Genomic DNA, 23,964 nt, shown 5'->3' on the forward strand with positions numbered 1-23,964 from the left:
ATTTTTATCCACGGGAAGTGGGTCAATTGCACTCTAGCCGAAATCTGCCCAACGAAAAGTTTCGGCAAAATTGAGCATCAAAACGATTAGGGGTGAGCAGAAAGAGTGTAGGGGATTGTAGTACATACCTTGAACTACCTCTAGGAACTTGGAATCGATCAAAAAGTCAAAGCAATGAGGGGGGGGGGCTGGAGTAGTCCGATCGCAGGCAGCAACAGCAGCTAGGGTTTTATTTATTTATTTTTTATGTTATAATATCAAACATTTTCATTCTAGCCCCCGAAATTTAATAATAATGCAACTTGGAAGAAAAGTTAAGCGATTAGGCGTACCGTGACGACGTAAAGGCTTCGGAGAAACGTCGGATGAATCCCGAGAATTATACATACTCAACAATCTTTAATTCTTGAAATCGGAATCAACGGGCGTTACAGGTACCTAGTCCATAGTCACTTTGGGCACACCAAGTTTATCAATTTTAGATACAGGTAACCAAGACATGTCTTCCCGATTATCTGGAATTGTACATGAAGAGTTCTGAGGTTTAGAAACCGAAGACTTAGGTAACCATTTGTATTTCGGTTTTAAAATTTTGTGGCTTACACAAATGATTTGCTTTGTCTCAGATTTACGATCGGAAGACCGTGAAAGATTTGATTTGTTTTTTAATTTCGATCCCGAAACGTGTGAAGGTTTCGAAACCAAACTCGGTTTTCCGACGTGTTTTCGAGACATAGTAGAAGTTGCTTGTCTAACTTTGGCACGATCGGCCTTGTCTCGAATCCAATTTCCATCAGAAGGACTTGCCTTGAAATACTTTGATTTATTTGAATGTGATTTGTTGATAGTATTTCGAGGCACGCTCCTCTGACGGTGTCCATAATATGGGACATAAGGACGATGCAGGCAGTTTCTAGCAATGTGACCACGAATGCCATAGTTGAAGCAAGTGTGTTGCTTCACATGTAAATCTGGGTGGCCAAGTCCTGGTCTCGATCTACTCTGCAAATTTGGCTGTCTCACATCAACCTTAGTGGTTGATTTACTTGCACTTTTCATGCCTGTGTTTGCTTCTTTAACAGGTTTTGGTGGTGTATATTTACCAGCATTTTCATGTTTAACATCAGTATTTAAAGATACATCACACTTATTAATACTACTAGAACATTCAACCACACAATTTTTTATGCTCTTAAAAACAGAGCCCACACAAGCATTAGTCTTTACGGAGGATAAATCACACAATTCAAAACAAGCATTATTAAAATTGTCTTTATTGGGCAAAACAAGTAAATCTTCCTCGTCGTCCACCCAATCCTCAATAATTACTTCATCTGCACGCGAAGTAGAAACATTAGTATCATTCACTTTCACAAATGATTGAGCTGGTTACAAACCCGGGTATTATCCTTTCATTAATTTCAGGTTTACCATATTTCAGAGATTTCTCTTTATTTTCCTCAATAACAAAAGGAGAGCAGTATAATTATCATTGTATGGATGTGGAACCTCATTATACCCAATTCCCACACCCTTCTTTTCTTTCCATCTTAATTGGTTTTTAATCATTGACTCAACGACCGCACTAGAAACATCAAACTATTTAAAATTGAACTCATCGTTTTCAAATTTATTCGTTAACTTAGCATTTTCCAAAATAGATGCTTCAAGTTTGGCGGTTAGATTAGCAATTTTCTTATTGGCATCTAAGATGTGACAACACTTGACACTGAAATCACTTTGCAGTTTGATGCTTCTAGTTTTTCTGTAAGACCCTTCTCAAGTTTCTTAAGTGTATAGTTTTCGTGTTTTATATTTTCCATTTCCCTAACAAGATTACTATTATGCACACAAAATAGCTCTACCTTTCTAATGTAAGCTTGATAACATAAATTTGAGTTTACCTCAGATGAACCAGCAGGAGTAGAAGCCATGAAAGCAAACTGGAGACTCTTTACCTGATCTTCAGTCTCATTTCCTTCTTGAATATCATCAACTTGAGCGAGGTTTGCATTCTGACCCTGAACAGTGAGTGCCTCCATCTGATCAGCCCAATCAAACTGTTGTGCAACTAATCCTTGCTCGTTTCTTCCAGCAACAGCATTATCTCCCATTGCATCATTCACAGGAACCAGAGCTCTTTCAGTATTTCCCTCCTTTGTTGGTTTTGTGCATTCTCTAGCAAAGTGTCCTGGTTCATGATAGTTGTAGCACATGAGGTTTTCCTTGTTGAAACCCACCTTTTTGTTTGCAGGTAAGTTCCAATTGTTCCTGCCAGTCCTTTTGTTGAACTTCTTCTCTCTGAATACAGCCATGGCAATTTGCTAGGAGATGTCCATCACTTCCACGTCATCAGGATGGATCTGATCTAGTTCAGTAGAACCAACTAGTTGAACAAGGTCTCCAGCAAGAAAAGCATTATAACAGTTCATGAAGCCTGCCATGAGGGTAATATTCTCTTGAGTTTCTTTTGAGATGGCAGGTCCTTGGGCAGGAAACTTGCTGGAAAAAGCAACACTGGGTTGGGGTTGAGACTGTGGAGATGGCTGTGGAAAGAATACGGAAGCAGGCGGCTGTGGTTGAGATGTAGGTGGAGTGAATTGGCTTTGAGTTGATCTGAACACACCCTGAGAAGACTTGAACATGGAGAAGTTGTCTTGTGATATAAGTGCATTGTTTGATGACACGGCGTATCCAGCAGCAGTATACGAATTTGCATGGTTGATTGCTCGCTGTTTGTCATCCATATCAAATGACTTGATGATAGCGATCACCTCAGATAAGGTTAGTCTAGAAAGATCCTTTGTCTTCTTGATAACAGCGTTCATATCCCATCCTTGTGGCAGAGAGTTGATCAACTTGTTGTTGGTTTCCATGAGAGTTAAGTGTATGTTGGCTGATCTCATCTCGGTTACAAGTGTGACGAATCTTTGCAGCTGACTTTCCAGGGACTCACCCAGAACATGATTGAACATATTAAAATTTTGGCGTAGCAAGTCCTGACGACTGCGCTTCATGTCTTCGTTTCCCTCATAGACTTCTATCAGTGCCTCCCATAAGGCCTTTGCTGATTGCAACTCGCGGAAACCTTGAGCAATCTCAGGTGACAGGGCCATAGTAAGAGTGGCAAGTGCCTTCTCATCTTCTTCTACCTTGTCATAGTCAGCATCAACATACATTTCGATGGGCTTGGCAGCAATCTCTCCTTCGGCTGTCTCATATGTGATCGGTTGAGGACCTCTAACTATGCCCCTCCACATCTTAGCATCTTTCATCTTTCATCTTGACATACTTTTCAAATCTGAACTTCCATTCATAGTAGTCTTCATGCTTCAGCAGACGGGGCGCACGGGTAGCAGTACCCATAATGGAGTCTAGCTCCTGGTGAAGTGCTGAGCTAATGGATGCGTTGATGGATTGATCCATGATGATAATAAACCCAAAACAAACCCAAAGTCTTCAAACAGAGAACCCAAAGACTGACCCGAGAACTAGATACTTGACCCGAGAACCCAATTAATTACCCGAGAACCCAAATAATTACCCGAGAACCTGAATAATGACCCGTGAACTGCTGAGTCAACCAGAGAACCAGTAAACTATCCCGAAAACAAAAACCATCGAGAACTGTCAAAACTTTCCCGAGAACCTTCAAACCGTGATCGAGAACTTTGATTATTGACCAAGAACAATCAAATCTGCCCGAGAACGATGAATTGAACCCGAGAACTATAAATTCAGCCAGAGAACTTGAGAATACCCCTGAAAACCTTGAATGCAGACCGTGAACCTTGAAATCTTCCCGAGAACTACGAATTCACCCCGAGAACTAAGAATAGACAAAGATATGGTAAATCTTGAATATTTAACTAAATCCCGAGAAAGATGGGATTCAAATTAAATGCAAGATATACCAAAATCTATTCTGAATTCAGCCTTCCTTACCCTAAGAACACGAAGAACAACCTTCTTCAATCTCCAGAAATCTTCAACTGGACAATACCCCGTAGACCAATAGAATCCTTGATATCACCAATAACCGAGCCTAGAAAAGGTCTATAGGCTCTTATACCAATTGTAAGTCCCGTGAGCGGATCTTTCAATGTGATATCAATATACTCGATGATTAGGCGGAAACTAATCACCAAGCTGATTCTATAAGGCAACTAAGAACACAAGCAAAACACACAAAGAAGCTTCAAAACACACGTATATTATACGTCGGGTGCTTAAGCCCTTAACTTACACGGTTGAATAATAATAAACGAACAACTCATGAACCAACTGGCAACCCTACAAATGTAAACATACATCCTATATATAGACTACCAACCTAGGCCCAAAATAATGTAAAGCCCACTGGAATCAATAGATTTCGGTTTACACATAAATGCCCAACTAAGCCCAATCTAAGTCTAACAATACCAAGCATAAACCACAAAATATAGCCCGACATGGATTAAACGATTGATCTTCTAGGAATTATTGTTATCATTTAATTATAAAAATCATTGTTTATCGTATAATCGAACTTACAAATAATTAGTTTGAATAAATATAAGTTGAGATCTATTATAATAACAACCGTTTAAATATATAATTATCGTAAGATTTATATTTTAGAAATCTTAACGAAATTTGGTGGTAAAATATAGTTAACACTTTTAATACGTGTAATACGTTTATTCTATTTTTGTTTTAAAAATAATACATACATACATACATACATACATATAGGGAGAGGATCAAGAGAAAACTCACCTTTAGAAAGAAAACTAAAAAACTCCTAAAGAATTATTTTTAATTAAAAATAAAAAAATATTTTCAAAATTCTGTTTTAGCAATTATTCTTATATTTTCTTATATTTCACTCAAAAATATAAAAAAAAAATAAAAAAACCCGCTGTAATGCACATACGTATTACTGTGCGATACCGTTGTATTACACATGTGTATTACTATGTATTTTTGAGTTTAATAGTGTTTTATTGCATATATTCAATATTTGTGTATTGTATATGTGTAGTAGTATTGTATTATATGGAAAAATAATAATAATAAAATAAAAGTCGATGTGGTGCACATGTGCGTCAATGTTGTATTACACATACGTACTAATGTGTATTCGAAGTGTGTATTTGTCTTATATTGCATATATACAATAGTGTGTATCAAATATGTGTAATAGTGTTGTATTCTATGCAATACAAACACTTTTGCATATATGCAATGCACACTATTACACATGCGCACTATACCGACGAGGTTACCGACAAGTTTTTTTTTTCTTTTTTTGAACCAATAACAACATTTAAGAATAATGGGAAAAAAGAAACATCAAAAAAAAATTTAAAAAAAGTTAAAAATAGTTTTTTAGAAGTTTTTAGGAGTTTTTAAGTTTTCTCTTTAAAAGGAGTTTTCACTAGAACCCACCCCTATATATATATATATATATATATATATATAATATGTCTAATAAATATAAGCTAATTTATAAAGACGTTTTACAACGAGAAACATCAATATTAGTGTCGGTTTTAATAATATAATGAAGATTTATTACTAATAATATATATGCATAGATACACGAAAACTTATAACAAGACCAATTGACACAAAACGTTAACTTATGATGTCGGCTGGAATAAAATATTGTTTATTGAATATTTAATATTAATTATAATATATTATAAATGATTAAAACAATCTAAAACAATCAATAAAAAAATACCAAAAAAAATATGGCCGGCCTGGACTCAAACCCGCGCCTATGGCCGGACCTGAGTGGAACACACACACACACCAGCCAGCTGTGCTGGTGTGTCAGTTAGTTTAAGCTTGTAAACAGATAAATATATACAGAAACAAATCAAGACCAATTTGATTATAAAACCCCAGATCATGAAATTGATAAATCCGTTAAGCATTTGAATAATTAAGGTTAGGGCTATTGATTATTGTTGAAAAACGACAGTATGAATATTCCAATTACCTGATTTGATGTTTAAACGCGGATTAATTGAATCACGACAGGGCCGGCGAGATAGGATGACGAACAGGCTTAACGAGACATCGATACTTCAATTAAACATAGGGTTTCAGTTGGCGCTGGATGTTGACGGGTGGATTGTAGAGCCACCCTTAATGTAGTAATTCTAACCAAAACATGAGCGTTTACGTGTTATTTCAAGGATTTAGGTTACTACCGTATATGGTGCGTGTTTGCACGTACAGGTGCTAAAAATGGCGATTCAAGTGAACTATGATGGAGAGGAGCAAAGGACTTGAGAGTTGGTGATAGCAGTCAACAAGTCAAAGAAGAACAAAGGTTTTGGAGCTGAGGCTACCGTAGCTTACGGTAGCCACCGTAAGCTACGGTAGAATTCTGGCGTGGAAGGCTAGCGTAAACAGAAGTTTGGTGGCGTAGAGCTTTTGAAGCCACCGTAAGCTACGGTGGCCACCGTAGCTTACGGTGGGGCCTGAACACAGGTGACGGTTACAACTCCAATTTGATGTTATAATTGGCTTTTGAGATCCTTTTCATGGTATTCCGATCTAGACAATTGTGTGGGCTGATTTTGGTGCTTTGGAACAATATTTTGGGTGTTTCTAATTGAAGATTAACATCATAATCTTGGATTACTTCGGATTGGTATGATGATTTTAATTATGTGTGGCTAAAACTTTTAGTATTTCTCTTGGTTGTAAGGTTATTACAAAACTCTTTTTGCTTATTGTTCTTGCACTTAGATTGATTATCGAATTGTTTAGATTAATATAATCACGTTGTTTGTTTGTAATTTGTCCATATCGTTTAACCTAGTTTCATTCTATACGTTCTTGGTGTTGGTGACAATCGAGATTTAGTAGAAGAAATTAGGGTTAAGATTATATTGATTGATTACCAAGTAACGACCTCGCGTTCTAGGAATCCGAGTACTTAGTTCTTTATTAATCACAAACAATTACACTTACACGAAATCAAGGTATTATGATTTATCCATTGAACTTAAACAAAAGAGTTGCGTAATAACCGAACTCTAAGAGGAATGCTAATTTAATCAATTGTTTACAACCTTCGTTTAGTTTATGTAATTTATAAAATCAAATCAAAACCAATTTGAGAATTACTTTTTCGTTATTTACATTTATAATGGTTAATTGTTGAGCTACTCTATTAACACATATTCCACAAACTCCTCGTGTTCAACACCCACTTACCGCTATCTAGTTAGTTGTAATTGGTTTATTTTTACGCGAATCTTCGACCTCGTGTCAAATTTTGGCACCGTTTTCGGGGAGTAGTTCGCAACGTGTGTTATTTTTGTAGTATTTGTTTTATTTGTTATTGTCAGTTTTACGCGGGTTGTGCTAGTGTGCAGGTATCTACAGGTATATGCATACAAGAAGCTCTTGGTTTTCATCACCGTTAGCTTTTGATCCTAAAATATAGCGAACTTTTCGTCAGAATCGGATTTTTCAAAGGGAGAACGAGATTGTTGGGTCACCAAGCACAAAAAGTCAAACAACTGACACCACAATCATGACTTCGGAACAAACTTTACCGCCAATGCCACCACCCTTTAATCCACCAAACCCACCATCCACTGCACCCATTACCACCACCAATACCATAAGTGAACCTACTTCAGCCGTGTTTAGCTTTCAACCACCAATCAACCTTCCACCCTTGATAAGTTTTATGCCCGGTCAAGGACAATCTTCAAACTCATCACAACACTCACCTTTTCATTCTCAACAACACCCACTTTACAGTCAACAACCATACACTTTTCCTCAAGACCCACCCATAACCCATACTTCACCGGGTCAGAGATCGGGCCCGCAGTTATTTGGTGGGCCACGGTATGGAGATGGCAATGAAGGGTATGAAGATTTTGAAGAAGGATACGCAAGTGCGGTTGATGGGAGTCAATTGAGGATTCAAGGGCAATTCGGGTATGGACCCGAAAGTCAACCATAACAACAAGTGCAACAATAGGGTGGACCTCCAATTATTCAAGAACAACTACAGCAACCACAACCATTGCAACAATTCCACAACAACCGCAATATCAACAACCTCAATTTCAACAACCAATTCTCCAACTGCAAATTCAACAAAATGTGCAACAAAGGCCCGTTCATCAGCAAATGGGCCAACCGAGAGTACCGTTGGGGGTACCAAGACGTCATGCAAGAGAAATGGTTAGAGGAATTGAAGCTCACTATAGACCGGTCATCACCAATAACCCATCTCCGGTAGTTATTCCCCAAAACCAAAATGGAAGAACGTTTGAGGTGATAACTAATGCACTCCAAAGTTTACCAAAGTACAAGGGTCTCGCAACAGAAGAACCTTATTTTCATTTGGAGGCATATGACTCTATTTGCAACATAATTGGGGGTCAAGGTTTCTCACCGGATGAGGTTAAGTTGGTTTTATTTCAATTTTCGTTTGATGACAAGGTGAAGAGATGGTTCTATACATTGCCATCCGCATCGATTTACACTTGGTCCAAGATGCAACAAAGGTTTTTGGAAGAGTTTTATACGGCCCAAAAGACTAATGATGCGAGACGAAGTTTGAGATCTTTCCAACAACAATCAGGTGAAATGTTTCATGAAGCATTTGAGAGGTTCAACATGATGATCAAGAATTGTCCTCATCATGGTATTTCTTTGTGGGAGTTGCTATATGCTTTTCACGAGGGTTTGAATTCTGAAGATGAACGGGATTTGATGTCAATCACAAATGGTACTTTCGGTACCAATTATGAACAAGATGATTGGGCATTTTTAGAGCAAATGTCGGTCACTTTAAAGAGAAAATCTCAAGCTGCAAGAAGAGCAAGACCGGCAATTGGAAGACCACAAGTTCATGCCGTGGAGGATGTGGGGGTACAAACTACTAATCAAAGAATTGATGTTTGTACCAATTGTAATGAGTTGGGTCATGGGGCTGATGTGTGTACAGTAGTAGGGCAAGCACAAGTTGAAGAGGTAAATGCACTTCAAGGTCAAGGAGGTGGTAATCGAATTACAACATGAACTCAAACACTTACCACCCCGGTTTGAGGAATCATCCAAATTTCCGTTATGGAAATCAATCAGCTCAACTAAATCCTAATTTCCAAGGGACTTCGCAAACCCATTTTCTTCCTCGTCAACAATACTTTAATCAAGGAAATGCTCAAAGTAGGAATAATCAAGCGAATAACCAAGGAAATCAAGGTCAATTTCAGCAATCTGGTGGAAATCAAAGTGGGTCTTCGGGTCAAGGTTCATCAAGTGGGAATGAAGTGATGGACATGTTAAAGTTGATGCAGCAAGAGATGCAAAAGAGGAATCAGTTGGATGAGCTCGTGTACCAAAAGGATGAAATTCGTGACAAGGCCATTCAATCATTAACAACTCAAATGGGCCAACTTGGAACCGAGGTATCCAACTTGAAAAAGAACAAAGGTCAACTCCCGAGTGACACCAAGGTGAACCCTACTCATACTACTTCTCGCAATGTGCCGATTAATCAGGTAAGTGTTTTAAGAAGTGGTAAGGAGTTTAAAATCAATACTACACCGGAATTAGTTGAAGGTGTGGTAGAGGATGTGACGGGGGTAGAAAGTGAAGATGAACAAGCTTCACCCATTCAACCCCCTAAACCATCCATGTTTTTAAACAAAGATTCAGGTCAAAATGAACTTTTAAACGATAAAAGCAAGGAAGTGGGAGAGGTTCCCATTCCATTTCCTTCGGCTTTGATCGATCCGGGTAAGAAAAAAATTGATTTTAAAATGGGGTCCTCAAAAGGAGGATATGTGGGAGGTATTCAAACAGGTTAAGGTTAATCTTCCTTTACTTGAGGCAATAAAACAAGTACCCGCATATGCAAAATTTTTAAAAGAATTGTGTACTCAGAAATGACAGCAAAACGTTCCTAAACGAGTTGATTTGACTGAATGAGTTAGTGCAATTCTTAAGGGTGATCTTCCACCTAAGCTTCAAGACCCGAGAGCGCCTTTGATTAACATTCAAGTGGGTGACTTTCAAATGTCACGGGCGCTATTGGATCTTGGAGCAGGTGTGAGTATCCTATCGGGGGGTTTGTATGACCAATACGATTTTGGTCCGCTTAAACGAGTCGAACCCACAGTGGTATTGGCTGATTTGTCTCATAAACTTTCTCGGGGGATCGTGCGGGATGTTATTGTAAAAGTAGAGGAATTTTATTATCCTGTAGACTTTTTGGTTTTGGATTACTCGTCGGTTGACCCAACACAACAACAAAATGTTATATTGGGTCGGCCATTTTTAAATACTGCTCTTGCTATTATTGACTACCGGTTTGGTACAGTTGACATGGCCTTTGGAAATAGAAAAATGCGTTTAAATGTGTTTACTAATGTTTCTAATTCATTGGCTAGTGAAGAATGTTTTATGGCAGATATCATAGATGGGTGTGTACCACACGAGTATGAGGAAGGTATGTTGGATGTTTGTGTTTGTGATGATTCTGAACAGGTTCACATTTGTGCAGTGGAGTTAGAGGAAAGGAAACAAGAGGTATTGGCATCGCAAGACGGAAGAGCACCGTGGACTCATCAGGTTGAGATTCTACCAACAGAAATCAATTCGGATACTAAACCCTCATTGATTTGTCCTCCCAAGGTAGAATTGAAAGAATTGCCAAGTAATCTCAAGTATGCGTTCTTGGGAGAAGGTGAGACGTTGCCGGTTATCATTGCCTCTAACTTGGATGAGGCTCAAGAAAAAGGATTGTTGGAATTTTTGAAAGCTCACAAGGCGGCGATTGGGTGGACTATAGCCGATTTGAAGGGTATTATTCCATCTATAGTCATGCACAAAATCATCACCACGGATGAGGCAAAGCCCACTCGGGAAACTCAAAGAAGATTGAATCTTAACTTACGTGAGGTGGTGAAAAAGGAAGTCATCAAATGGCTGGATGCGAGAATTATCTATCCCATTTCAGACAGTGCATGGGTAAGTCCAACACAAGTATTTCCAAAAAAAGCCGGCATCCAGGTAATTAAAGATGAAAGTGGTGAACAAATCGCCACCCGACTGGTAACCGGGTGGCGAGTGTGCATTGATTATAGGAAGTTAAATGCGGCTACTTCAAAAGACCATTTTCCACTACCTTTTATGACCAAATTATTGAAAAATTATCGGGTCAAAAATTTTATTGTTTTTTGGATAGGTACTCAGGATATAATCAAATTGCTATTCACCAGGATGACCAACACAAAACCACGTTTACATGTCCATATGGTACTTTTGTCTCTAGGCGGATGCCATTTGGATTGTGTAATGCCCCGGCTACGTTTCAATGATGTATGATGAGTATTTTCTCGGACATTATTGAGGATTCACTTGAAATATTTATGGATGACTTTTCCATTTTTGAGTCAACTTTTGAAAGATGTCTTGATGAATTGGAAAAAGTTTTTAAACGTTGTGTCGAGACTAATTTGGTTTTAAGTAGGGAGAAATGTCATTTCATGGTACAAGAGGGTATAGTGTTGGGTCATTTAGTTTCAAGTCGGGAAATGGAGGTGGGTAAAGCAAAAATTAAGATTATTTCTTCATTACCCCCACCGAAAAATTTAAAAGGGGTAAAGTCATTTTTGGGGCACGCCGGGTTTTACTGGCGGTTTACTGAAGGTTTTAGTGTGATTACTAAACCTTTATGCAATTTTTTGCTAAAAGACGTTGCATTTGATTTTACTAACGATTGTATGCAAGAATTTGATGTTTTAAAGGAAAAACTAGTGCAAGAACCGATCTTGCAACCGCCGGATTGGACGAAGCCATTTGAGATTACGTGTGATGCAAGTGACACCACGATTGGAGCAGTTTTGGGTCAAAGAATTGATAAGAAGCCGGTGGTGATTTACTACGCAAGCAAAATGTTATCCGAGGCACAATTGAACTACACCACTACTGAAAAAGAATTACTTACGGTGGTGTATGCATTGGATAAGTTTCGGTCATACATATGGGGAAGTAAGGTGGTGGTTTATTCGGATCATAGTGCGATTCGTTACCTCATAGAGAAGAAAGATGCAAAATCCCGTTTGATTCGTTGGGTCTTATTGTTACAAGAGTTCGATTTGGAGATCCGAGATAAGAAGGGGTGTGAAAATGTGGTGGCGGACCATTTATCGAGGATTCCTTTGGAAGGGGTTGATGATTCACATGAAATCAATGAGAGATTTTCGGATGAACAATTGTTAGCCGTTTCTACTACACCATGGTATGCTCATTTTGTCAATTATCGGGCCACGGGTGAGATGCCGAAACATTGGACCAAGAAAAGGAGGCAACAATTTCTATCCCAAGTCAAGCAATATATTTGGGATGAGCCCGATTTGTTCAAAATTGGTGCCGATCAAATCATTAGGCGTTGTATTCCCGAGTCAGAAGTTCAAGAGATTTTGGCACATGCTCATACATCGGCTTGTGGTGGTCATTTTAGTGGGCAAAAGACGGGTTATCGAGTTCTTACAAGTGGGTTTTATTGGCCCATTATTTTTAAAGATGCAAGTGAATATGCCCGCCATTGTGTTAATTGTCAAAAGATGGGCGAAATTTCAAAACGGGATGAGATGCCTTTGCAACCCATTTTGGTGGTTGATATTTTTGATGTATGGGGCATTGACTTTATGGGCCCGTTTCAAAATTCTTGCAGGTACTTATATATTTTTGTGGCGGTGGATTATGTTTCAAAATGGGTCGAGGCTATAGCAACAAGGACCAATGATCACACTATGGTATGTAAGTTTTTTCAATCCAATATTTTTGCAAGATTTGGAATCCAAGAGTGATTATAAGCGATGGTGGAACACATTTCAAGAACCTCCAATTTCGGGAAATTGTTGAAGCGGTATAATGTGAATCATCGAATTGCTACTTCATATCACCCGCAACAAGTGGACAAGTTGAAGTGTCCAACCGACAAATTAAAGAAATATTGATGAAAACAGTGCGGGTTGATAGGAAGGATTGGTCGGTGAAGTTGGATGATGCACTATGGGCGTATCGAACTGCTTATAAAACGCCCATAGGAACGACTCCTTATCGGTTGGTTTATGGGAAAGGATGTCATTTGCCTATGGAGTTGGCTCACCGGGCATTGTGGGCTATTAAGAGTGTGAACATGGATTACAATGAAGCCGGTGGTTTGAGAAAGTTGAAGTTGACGGAATTGGAAGAGATAAGGGATGAAGCTTATGAGTGTGCATCGGCATACAAAGATAAGTTGAAAAAGGTTCATGACGCCAAGTTGAGGAAACGGGTTTTTGAAGAAGGGCAAAAGGTGTGGTTATATAATTCACGGCTTAAGTTTTTTCCCGGAAAGTTGAAAAGCAAATGGATGGGCCCGTATGTTATAACAAGAATGGGTAAGTTTAGTGATGTGGAAATTGAAGACTTGCACAACCAAGCAAGACAAACTATGAACGGACACCAACTTAAACCATATTTGGAGGGTAAGGATATCAACATGTGTGAAGTGGACAACAAGGTAGGCTACCTGTTGCGGTCGCCTGAGGAATCAACCAATTAAACGGTCCAGGTTTGTTGTATAATTTAGTTTAGATTTTGTTCAAATTTGGTTTTAAAAATTACCTTTCTCGTTTAGGAGGTTGTCCAAATCAAGTGTGGGGAATTCGCAGGAATCTCTTCACCGTGTTGAGGACAACTTGGGTTTTTCATGGGGGGTAGGGTAATTTTTAGTTTTTGAATTTTAGTTTTTGGTGTTTATATATATATATATATATATATATATATATATATATATATATATATATATATATATATATATATATATATATATATATAATTTACTCATCAGGTGCCACCATAGCCTACGGTGTCCACTTTAAGCTACGGTGGACCTGAAATCTTACACCAGCCAACTTCTGTTTATGCTGGGTTTCTTACGCCAAGGACCTACCGTAAACTACGGTAGCCACCGTAGCTTACGGTGGCTGTGAAAGGGGCGACGGGCTAATGCAGTACATATAAAATAAATTAATAAATTTTATATTATAATAACCGAAAATCATAAAAATTTCCATCCACATATTTTCCTTATCTTCTTCTTATTTCCATTCATCTCACCATCTTCATCTTACATTCCTCTCTACCAAACCCTAATCCCCAAATTCATAAATTCTTCAAATCTTAACCAAAATTGACGATTTTCGGGTCTAACTTGACTAGATTTTGCAAGGAATCACATTCTTTGCTCGGTTTTCATCAATCTTAACTTTTTGGGGTTCGATTTTGGACGTTTTTGGTCCGAAAATTTTGAACAACAAGTGGGTTTTGCAAGTGACTAGTGATTAGTGTGATTAGAGTGTTTAATTCGGCTTAAAGGTATGTTTCTCTTCACTCGATTGCTATAAAATTCATTGGTTAAGATTACATGTTGGTACATTTTGCTTACACTTGCTTGTTGAATATGAGAAAGTTTGATGTTAGTTTGAAATTGTGCTATGGTTGTGAATATGGTATGGAAAATTATAGTTTGACAAAAGTAGAAAATGGAATATGTTCTATGTTTAAACGAAATGCTGTCAAAATTTTGTGAAAAATGGTTTATGACTTTCATATATTCACAACCGTAAAAACAACCAAGTGTGGGAATGTAAATAGAGATGAATACTGACTTGGTTAATGTTTGTCATTGTTTAGATGCGACGTTCTGCTAAGGATAAAGGAAAAGGGATTGCGGGTTCATCTAGCAACTCTGCCGCCGAACAAGCAAAAAAGTGGAGGTTAGAACAACAACAAGAACGGGAAGAAGAGGTGCAGTATGTTAAACCGGATTGGAGTCATGGGCCACTAACAGATCATGATTTGAGATGATAACTAGAGTTGTTTCACGAGAAAATGAATACATTGACAAAAAAGTACGGCACTTTTTTTTGTGAGAAAGTGGTCCCGGAACGTGAGTTTGGTCCGTTTGATGTGTTTGATCGATTCAAGTCATTGGGTTAGGAAGCAACCCTCAAGTGTTATGATCGAAACGAGAAGTATGTTTTCATCGATGAAATTGAAGAATGGGTGGCAAATTTGAGATGTCCTTCGTTTAATAAACCCTCGGGGATGAAGGTTATTGGTACTGTTAACAACATTGAAGTAACCATGTCGTTTGAAACATTGAGGCAGATTGCATGATTTGATAGTAAGCCTCAAAGCAGTTTTGTTTATCCAGCTTTGAGTGATTTGTATTACCAACCAGACAGGCATCCAACTTGGAGAATAATGTTGGAAGCATTGTTTTTACCCGGCACTTATGATGGGAAGTTATTGAGAAAGAATTTGAAGATTGAGCCAAAAATGTTGCTCGTCATTTGTTTACACAATGTCATGCCAAGAAGAGGGGATATGACAGAGGTTAGATATCCCGATGTCCCAATCCTATACTCTTTGATGCATGGAGGACCACTTGTTTCGTTCCGGTATCTAGTACTTAACAATATTTGGATAAGCCGGAATAATATGACTAGAAAAAATATTCCACATTGTCAGTTGATTACCGCGCTGTTGATGCGGTTTGGTGTGATTGGAGATGATGATATTGGAGTTGGGAAGAAACACACGCCGTTTGATGTGACGAAGCTGGGGGTTGGTTGAGAATACCGAGCAAGTGACAGGTATCACATGTTGAAAAGTAAGGGACAGAGATGGAGGGCATTGAAGGTTGATGCTAGACCCTTGGAACCGGGAGAAGAAGATGAAGTTGAGAGTGATGATGAAGAGGGAGAGAGTGGAGAGGATGATTATGATGATGAACCGGGTGAGCGGGTTGCGATGGAAAGTGAAGGGGTAGGTGGTAGTTCAAGTGTGCAAGGACGGGGACGGGGAAGTACCCTACCATTTGACTATTCGAGGCAAACATTTTACTCAAATTGGGCGCACCATGACAGCATGCAGGATGTAATAATCAACACCAGGCCAGCACACTTCTATAATTGGGCCGAGACAACCCAGACATTGTTTGATCACCTAACATTCATGGGCGCAAGCATGGAACAGGCCCAAAAGCAAATGTATGATCGCCAAGAAGTGTGGAACCGGACCCACGCTTATGCTGCGCAAAGAGAAATCAACCATCGGTATGAGGGTTGACCGTCAAATACAAATGCATGAAGCATGGCATTCGGGGCAACCTATGGTGGCTGACCCACCGATCATTGACTACACCACTTTTCCACCATACGACGGTACGGTGAATTATCCCATGCCACCATTGCATTATTCAGAATGGTTGGATCCGCGACAAACTCAAGGTTCAGGACAAGCTCAAGGAGAAGGTCAAGCTGGTGGAGAGGATCAGGGGGCATTTGGTTTTGGCAAATTCACGGACGTGATGACGTCCATCTTTGGACCACCACAACCACGTTACTATGAGCTGCGTCGGTAGCAAATCAGGTGTTCCCTTGTACATTTTTGTATCTTATTTTTCTGTTTATGTTTTGGTCTTGGGAGGTTGGGTGGAGTAATGACAAGTTGGAATTTAAGGGTCGTGCTCATGGTGGTGTTTTGTTATCCTAAATACCCTACATTGAGGACAATGTATCTCAAGTGTGGGAATGAGGGATGAAAATAAAAAAAAAAAGAAAAAAAACTAAAAAAAAAATTGAAAGAAAAACACCAGAAAGTGGTAAGATAGTAGGGGTAAAGTTTTGGTCCCTTTTCCATGGCCATAATTCCCTTAAAGTCAAGTTTGCTTAGTTGTTTTAAAAAAAAGAAATGAGGTTGAGAAGCATTTTAGTCAAGGTTAGCATGCTTTCGGTATAATAACCTGCATAACATATCCATAATCACTTGAGTATTTGGAAAAAGGAAAACGGTGACGGATTGGGTATTCTCCGTTAGAACTTGTGTTATTAATGCATTTCGAGACCTTAGCTTGACATAAGTGCGAAAGGGATAGAGGCAATTAGGTTTAAGCCTCGTCTGGATGAGCGCGAGTGTGGGTTTTGGCGGTTGGGCCTCATACATTACACATATGAGGGAGGACAATGAGAGGGGCGGGGGGTTGGTCTTTTAGTAAACCTACTTGGACATTATTCTGTTTACTTGATTAACCCCGATGCATGTTGTGAGATGATCCGGCTTGATAGGTTTTTCTTTGTAATTGTATTTGTTTTGCTATTAATTAGCAGAGAGTAGTGAATCTCATTTTTGTACAAGTCTACGTTATTATAAATATATATATATATATAATAAAAATAAATAAATAAATAAAAGAGAAAAGAAAATGATTGGGATTTGATACCCTAAGTGATGTGTATCGAGTTAGTGATACAAGTTGGTAGTATATATAGTAGTCTTCGAGTTTATTTTATTTTTTATTTAGTTTTGATTTAACAAGCCGGATCGGATCACGTGAGTCACTTTAAATATTCTCATTGCATACCTCTACACCTGGCCTCATTACAACCCGTTTTAAGATCTCTTGATTTGCATTTATGTTAAAGGATGAATAGGTGGAGATTTGATGGTGGCACAAGCGTATGCGAGGAGATTATTGGAAAATATGGAACAATCACCGATAAAAGAGTTAATGAGGATGGTGTGTTATGTGTGAATAAAACCGAAAGCATGTTAAGGTTGACTAAAATTCTATATTTTAATACTAAGTGATGCTAATGCAAACCTCTAACAATGGGGGAATAGGGTATGATTAGGGACCTTAACCGAGCTGGGCTTGTGGTTTGTGTGGTGGTTGTGTTTGAAAAACGATTGGTTTGAAGAGTTGCTTGAGGGCAAGCAACGAACAAGTGTTGGAATGTGACGGGTGGATTGTAGAGCCACCCTTAAATGTAGTAATTCTAAGCAAAACATGAGCGTTTATGTGTTATTTCAAGGATTTAGGTTAATACCGTATATGGTGCGTGTTTGCAGGTACAGGTGCGAAAAATGGTGATTCAAGTGAACTATGATGGAGAGGAGCAAAGGACTTGAGAGTTGGTGATAGCAGTCAACAAGTCAAAGAAGAACAAACGTTTTGGAGCTGAGGCTACGGTAGCCACCGTAAGCTACGGTAGAATTATGGCGTGGAAGGCTAGCGTAAACAGAAGTTTGGTGGCATAGAGTTTTTGAAGCCACCTTAAGCTACGGTGGCCACCGTAGCTTACGGTGGGGCCTGCACGCTGGTGACGGTAACAACTTCAATTTGATGTTATAATTGGCTTTTGAGATCCTTTTCATGGTATTCCGATCTAGACAATTGTGTGGGGTGATTTTGGTGCTTTGGAACAATATTTTGGGTGTTTCTAATTGAAGATTAACATCATGATCTTGGATTACTTCGGATTAAACTTGGTATGATGATTTCAATTATGTGTGGCTAAAACTTTTTAGTACTTCTCTTGGTTGTAAGGTTATTACAAAACTCTTTTTGTTTATTGTTCTTGCACTTGGATTGATTATCGAATCGTTTAGATTAATATAATCACGTTGTTTGTTTGATTGTTTGTAATTTGTCCATATCGTTTAACCTAGTTTCGTTCTATACGTTCTTGGTGTTAGTGACAATCGAGATTTAGTAGAAGAAATTAGGGTTAAGATTATATTGATTGATTACCAAGTAACGACCTCGCGTTCTAGGAATCCGAGTACTTAGTTCTAGATTAATCACAACAATTACACTTACATGAAATCAAGGTATAATGATTTATCCATTGAACTTAAACAAAAGAGTTGCGTAATAACCGAACTCCAAGAGGAATGCTCATTTAATCAATTGTTTACAACCTTCCTTTAGTTTATTTAGTTTATAAAATCAAATCAAAACCAATTTGAGAATTACTTTTTCATCATTTACATTTATAATAGTTAATTGTTGAGCTACTCTATTAACACATATTCCACAAACTCCTCGTGTTCGACACCCACTTACCGCTATCTAGTTATTTGTAATTGGTTTATTTCTGTGCGAGTCTTCGACCTCGTGTCAGATATACAAGTGTGAAGACGCGTTTAATTAAGTTATGACCGATCCTAAGTTATATAATTGATTTTTAGGTCAAGACGGTTTAGCAATTGAATCAATACGTATTATACCAGATCTTGTTTCTTAATTAGTTTTGACGGTTAGAACGAGAATGGCAAGAATAACCATAATCAAGATTCAATTCCGAGTTTAGATCGTTATTTGAGGCTCAAGTAATCTAAACGGGTTACCCGGTCATAGGTACGGGTCTGGGTAACTGGGTTACAAAGATAATATGTAAAATTTTGCCTTTTAGTCCCTGGAGAATTGAGATGGACACAATAAGGATTTAGTTATATTTTTGGGTTAAAAATGAACACTTTCTATAGTTATATATATATATATATATATATATATATATATTAAATAAATATAAATTGTATAGTAATTCCTCGATAAACGTGATACTTTTTAGTTATAAATTTGCCGAACGTAAGACGGGTCGGGTAACAAATATAAATTCGTACGTGGAAATGTTGTTACATGTGAATACGGGTCTTCAGATCCCAGTCTGTTAAAATGGGGAACTATGTTGATGTAGGACGGACGGGATTTAAATGCCGGTTGTCCCTGTACGTGAACCTGTGGGACAATCGGTAAGGCGCCATCTGAAATAGCCGGTCTGAACCGACTGTTAACACCCTGAGCCGAGGGGCCATAATTCCTTTGTCTGGCCCTCGGGTTCTCAAAACCTCCTTGATTAACTGGAATTCCCTGTCTTCATTCTTCCCGAAATCTGCCAATTCCCATTCTACCCCTGCCTTGACCTCTACGACCGCCACCCCTCCAATTAACCGGCTCCTCAACGTCATCATAATAACCCATATCTTCTTCGTTAACCAGCTCGAACCCATCATTCTGTATGACTCTCTAGTCACCCTTGTTACTACCATCGTGTCCCTGATCTGACTCATTCCAATCCCCCCTCTTCTTCATCCTCGGTATGAATGCTGACATGGTCAAAATCTTGGATAACCGGTTGTCGGTGACGTGGGGCATTGTTCGGGGCTGATGGCCCGGGTCTGTCAGGGTTTCGGTTTTGGTTTCTGGATTGTCGGGCAGAATTTTATGGTTGTTGGTTCATGTTTATCGGTGGAGGCTGGTTATTGTTTGGTGGGGCTTCATTATTTGGTAGATTCTGTTCGGGTTGGAAAGCTTCAAGTTGTGGGTTTTGGTTTTGATTCTGGTTCTAACCTTCTATTTCTGAATTTCTAATCTGAGCTTAGTTCTGTCGAGCTATACGTTCGATTTGTGGCTCGTAAATCAGTGGAGAATCTCTTTCTGAATGGTGGGTGTGCATAAACCTGTTACCTGCACAAATAACACACCCCGCGTAAAATGGGAAAATAAAACTAAACTAAAAACAATAATAACAACTAACTAAGAAATCAATTAATACAAAAACACTAATCGCACTAACTCCCCGGCAACGGCGCCATTTTGATGCTAGATTGTCGCTATCTAGTCAAAAACTATTAAATCGGTGTCCTAATCACCTAAGCAAGCTAGGGAAAGTAGGGTGTCGAACCACGAGGAATATGTGGTCAGTGTGCAGTGAAATCGATTCCTAACATTATGAAGTGAATTCTATCAAAGTGCTTATCACACTAGCAAACAGTTTACGTTTTATAATAAACGAACAATTAATCAAGTATTCAATCAATCAAACAAAGCAAATCACACCCGGGAATTCAAGTAAGCAAACTAACAGCAAACTCATGCACATAACAGATAAACTACCTTGTGTCAACTACAGACTGACTAACCGGTTAAACCCTAGGCATCCACGCTCGCTAACACACGGCACTAGTTATCAAACAGTCCCTGCCAGTGTGACTCAACTAAGAGTAAACGTATGCTTTCTTGTAATTAACAGGTCAAAACAATCCTACGAGCAATTATTATAGCAACCGACAAACTAATCGTTCTGATCGACAAAAACCTAAACCGACTGAATGCACGGACATACTAAACATCAATACTCATAGATTAACATCAAGACAGTTACAATTAGTTGTTCTATTACATGAGAAATAAACTGAGAGATTACAAACTATACATCCCGGGTATGACTCGAAGGATCTAGCCGCATCTTGGCATCTCTCGGTCTTCGATTATGATGACTTTGAGATGAATGGAAGTGATGGTAGGCTGCTATTCTCTCCAAAAATGCTCAGAAAACTGAATGATAGCGTCTAGGTTCGTCAAAACGAGATATAACATCAAACCCTAACTTTCATGACTATGGGGATCATCGCGTAACGCGATGGTCTCCTCCCCTAGTCCATCGCACTACGCAATGGACCAAAAGTCAACGCTTTCGAATATTTTAATGGGCATCCCGTAGCGCGATGCCCTGTCTCCATTACCCATCGCGCTACGCGATTGGTGGCTTCACTCAGCATATCTGTTTTGTGTTCTCGATTCGCATGCTGGACATCCCGGGTCTTCATCCTGTGCTCTTATAGGTCCAAATTAAGCGCGTTAAGTACCTGTGACCTGAAACACAATAAACACGTATGAAGTACCGAAGTTCCGAAACTAAACGAATAAAACGACTAAGTTAGAACACTAATATATGTACTAATAAACCGAACATCGTGCATCAATAAAAATATTAGTTTTCCTTTTTTGTTTTTTATGCCATTTGGCAACCCATCTCAAATGAGGTTGCCAATAAATGTAGTTTTAGGGAAAAAACTTATTCTGATAATATATTTTCTGTTACTTGAAGCGATTTGTATTAGGATGCAGTGGAGGGTGTGGTACTTGAGGTATCAAACTACCCTAAGGGTTGTCCGTGGTGTATTCGAACTATCCTAAAGAATTTTACTTTTTTTACAATTTAAACACAGATAAATAAAAATACTATTAAAATTAAAAAGACAAACTAAAAATAAATAATTTCACATGTTGTGTATTGACTGATAATAATTTCACATTTAAAAATCATTATCAACGGTCCAACTTTTCTACTATTTTTGTCCCAATGGACATCCGCGAAAAAACACTTAGCGTCGTTAAGTTTTTTTTAAGTTTCAAACCGATGCTTTAAAGCTTTTGATCGGAAGAAGGGTAAGAGTCAACTAATGTAAAACTTATCTCGAAACGGTGATCCAAATGACAAACAGTGTTTCACTTCAGGTGTTCGAATTTCCAATTAACAAGGATCAAGCCATTTGAATCACCGTTTCGAGATAAGTTTTGCATCAGTCGACTCGTATCTTTCTTCCGATAAAAAGATCTTAAAAATATCGGTTTGAAACTCTGAAAAATTACATAATTGAAACTAAAAGAACAAACATAAATCTAAAAATCACAAGGCAAACCTCACTTTTCAGCTATATTGCGTTTATACTTAAGAATTAATTCTAATAACATGCCAGACAAACCTCAACATGACTCCTATACGCCTTCATGCTGTTATCAAACTCTTGTCGTGCCACCGCCACCCGATGCTCTGCCATCGCCGTCCGTTGCTCTTTAAATAAGCGCAAAGTTTCTTCTTCTTGTTTCCTTTTCATTTCCATGCCCTCCTTGTGTTGTTCGCTCCCTTATGATGTGTAGGAATCAAGTGTGTCAAAGAAACTGCTTTTTTCGCTTGACGCCTCATATTTTTTCTTTGTTTTTTGGGTTGATCTTGAAAGCGCGGGATCATCAATGAGGTTTGGCATATGAGCATTTAAATCTACGTCAGGTGTAGTTGTTGGCTTCCAATAATCCTCTGATTTTGTCCGAGTGAGTATCGAACGATTCACCTACCAATGGGACTTGAAGCCATTTAGGATGGTTTCTCATAACCTCCCATGCTTCGACATGTTTAAACCCACCCTTATATTTTTTCTTGAATTCCTTCATAGAGTTTTGCAACACTTGAAGATCAATACACTCACTCTTTCTCACACGATCCTATATAATTAAAACATAATAATTAATACAATAGGAATAAATAAATAAACATAACTAGTATACTTAAAAAAAAGTTTACCGCTTGTTGCCATAATTCGTTAAAATATGTGACATTTGTAAGCATTGGAGTTCACTTTGAATTGCGTTGATAAATAGTTCGGTTACTTCTGCCTCCGAGTTAGTTGAAATGTTCAAGGTTTCTACCCCCCCCCCCCAACTATCGTTTGGTTTCCGAGACTTTTGTCTTCGGAAATACGAACCCATGCTTTCGCCAACGCCACTTCTTCATCGGTTGTCCATGGTACATCACCATCCAACCTTGGAATTTTTTTTGTTGGTTGGGTTGTTCCCTTGGTTTAAAAAACGCGCTCAAGGTGAGGTGAGGCGAGAAACAACCTATGGCGAGAAGCTTAATGCTTTTGCCTACCTAAGGCGAGGCCAATTCAAAAAGAGAACGCTTTCTGCGGAGCAAAAAAGTGAGGAGGCGAAGACTTCATGTATAAAAAGCCACCACTTAGCCCATTTTCAACTTAACCTTTCTAATTAGACATTTCTAGACTTTTCATATTTAGCTATAAACTTTTAAAAGCTGAAACACTTTTGAGTAGTGTTTTTTTTAAAGCACTTCCGAACAATTTGGTACTCGATAACTTGTTTTTATGCTACTTTGGAATTTTGGGCGAGTAACATGACACTCGTAAACTTGTTCTACGCTACTTTTGAAATTTTGGGATAAATATATGTTGACGGTTTAGACGTTTAGTATATATTAAGAGAACTTCGGTTTTGGTCCAAGTGGTTTCTTATAATTATTTATTTTGGTCCAATAGCTTATTTAAGCTTTTATGGTACAATACTTTCATTTAACTAATCAATTTTTGTACAACCCACTAACACCATCCACAAACAATTAGTTAATACAACTTCAGGGGCTTTTTTTTTGTATTTTTATCATACTTTTAAGAAGGAATCAAAATTTGTCATTTATGTTTGTACACAATTTCAGTCATTGTACCTTATCT

General features: G+C 38.4%; 1 protein-coding gene and 1 pseudogene across 1 annotated transcript; one reads left to right on the top strand and one right to left on the bottom strand.

Moving 5' to 3' along the window:
• Positions 1-8,577: 8,577 nt before the first annotated feature.
• LOC143566985 (small nucleolar RNA R71) lies at positions 8,578-8,678 on the bottom strand (annotated as a pseudogene).
• Positions 8,679-9,047: 369 nt separating this feature from the next.
• On the top strand, positions 9,048-12,848 carry LOC143566982 (uncharacterized). Its single transcript, XM_077053519.1, has 3 exons — positions 9,048-9,825; positions 9,965-11,004; positions 11,430-12,848. The coding sequence occupies exons 1-3, from the start codon at positions 9,048-9,050 to the stop codon at positions 12,846-12,848; spliced, it is 3,237 nt and encodes a 1,078-aa protein (XP_076909634.1).
• Positions 12,849-23,964: the final 11,116 nt, after the last annotated feature.

The sequence above is a fragment of the Bidens hawaiensis genome, unplaced genomic scaffold (assembly GCF_021521415.1).
Source record: "Bidens hawaiensis isolate Kalapana, Puna unplaced genomic scaffold, B.hawaiensis_p1.1 tig00023191_1, whole genome shotgun sequence".
NCBI lineage: Eukaryota > Viridiplantae > Streptophyta > Magnoliopsida > Asterales > Asteraceae > Bidens > Bidens hawaiensis.

Coding starts and splice junctions, on each gene's coding strand:
- LOC143566982 (XM_077053519.1), top strand. CDS start 9,048: ATGAACTCAAACACTTACCACCCCGGTTTGAGGAATCATCCAAATTTC. Junction 9,826..9,964: donor AAAAGGAGGATATGTGGGAG/GTATTCAAACAG, acceptor TGACTGAATGAG/TTAGTGCAATTCTTAAGGGT. Junction 11,005..11,429: donor CCATTTCAGACAGTGCATGG/GTAAGTCCAACA, acceptor TCCATTTTTGAG/TCAACTTTTGAAAGATGTCT.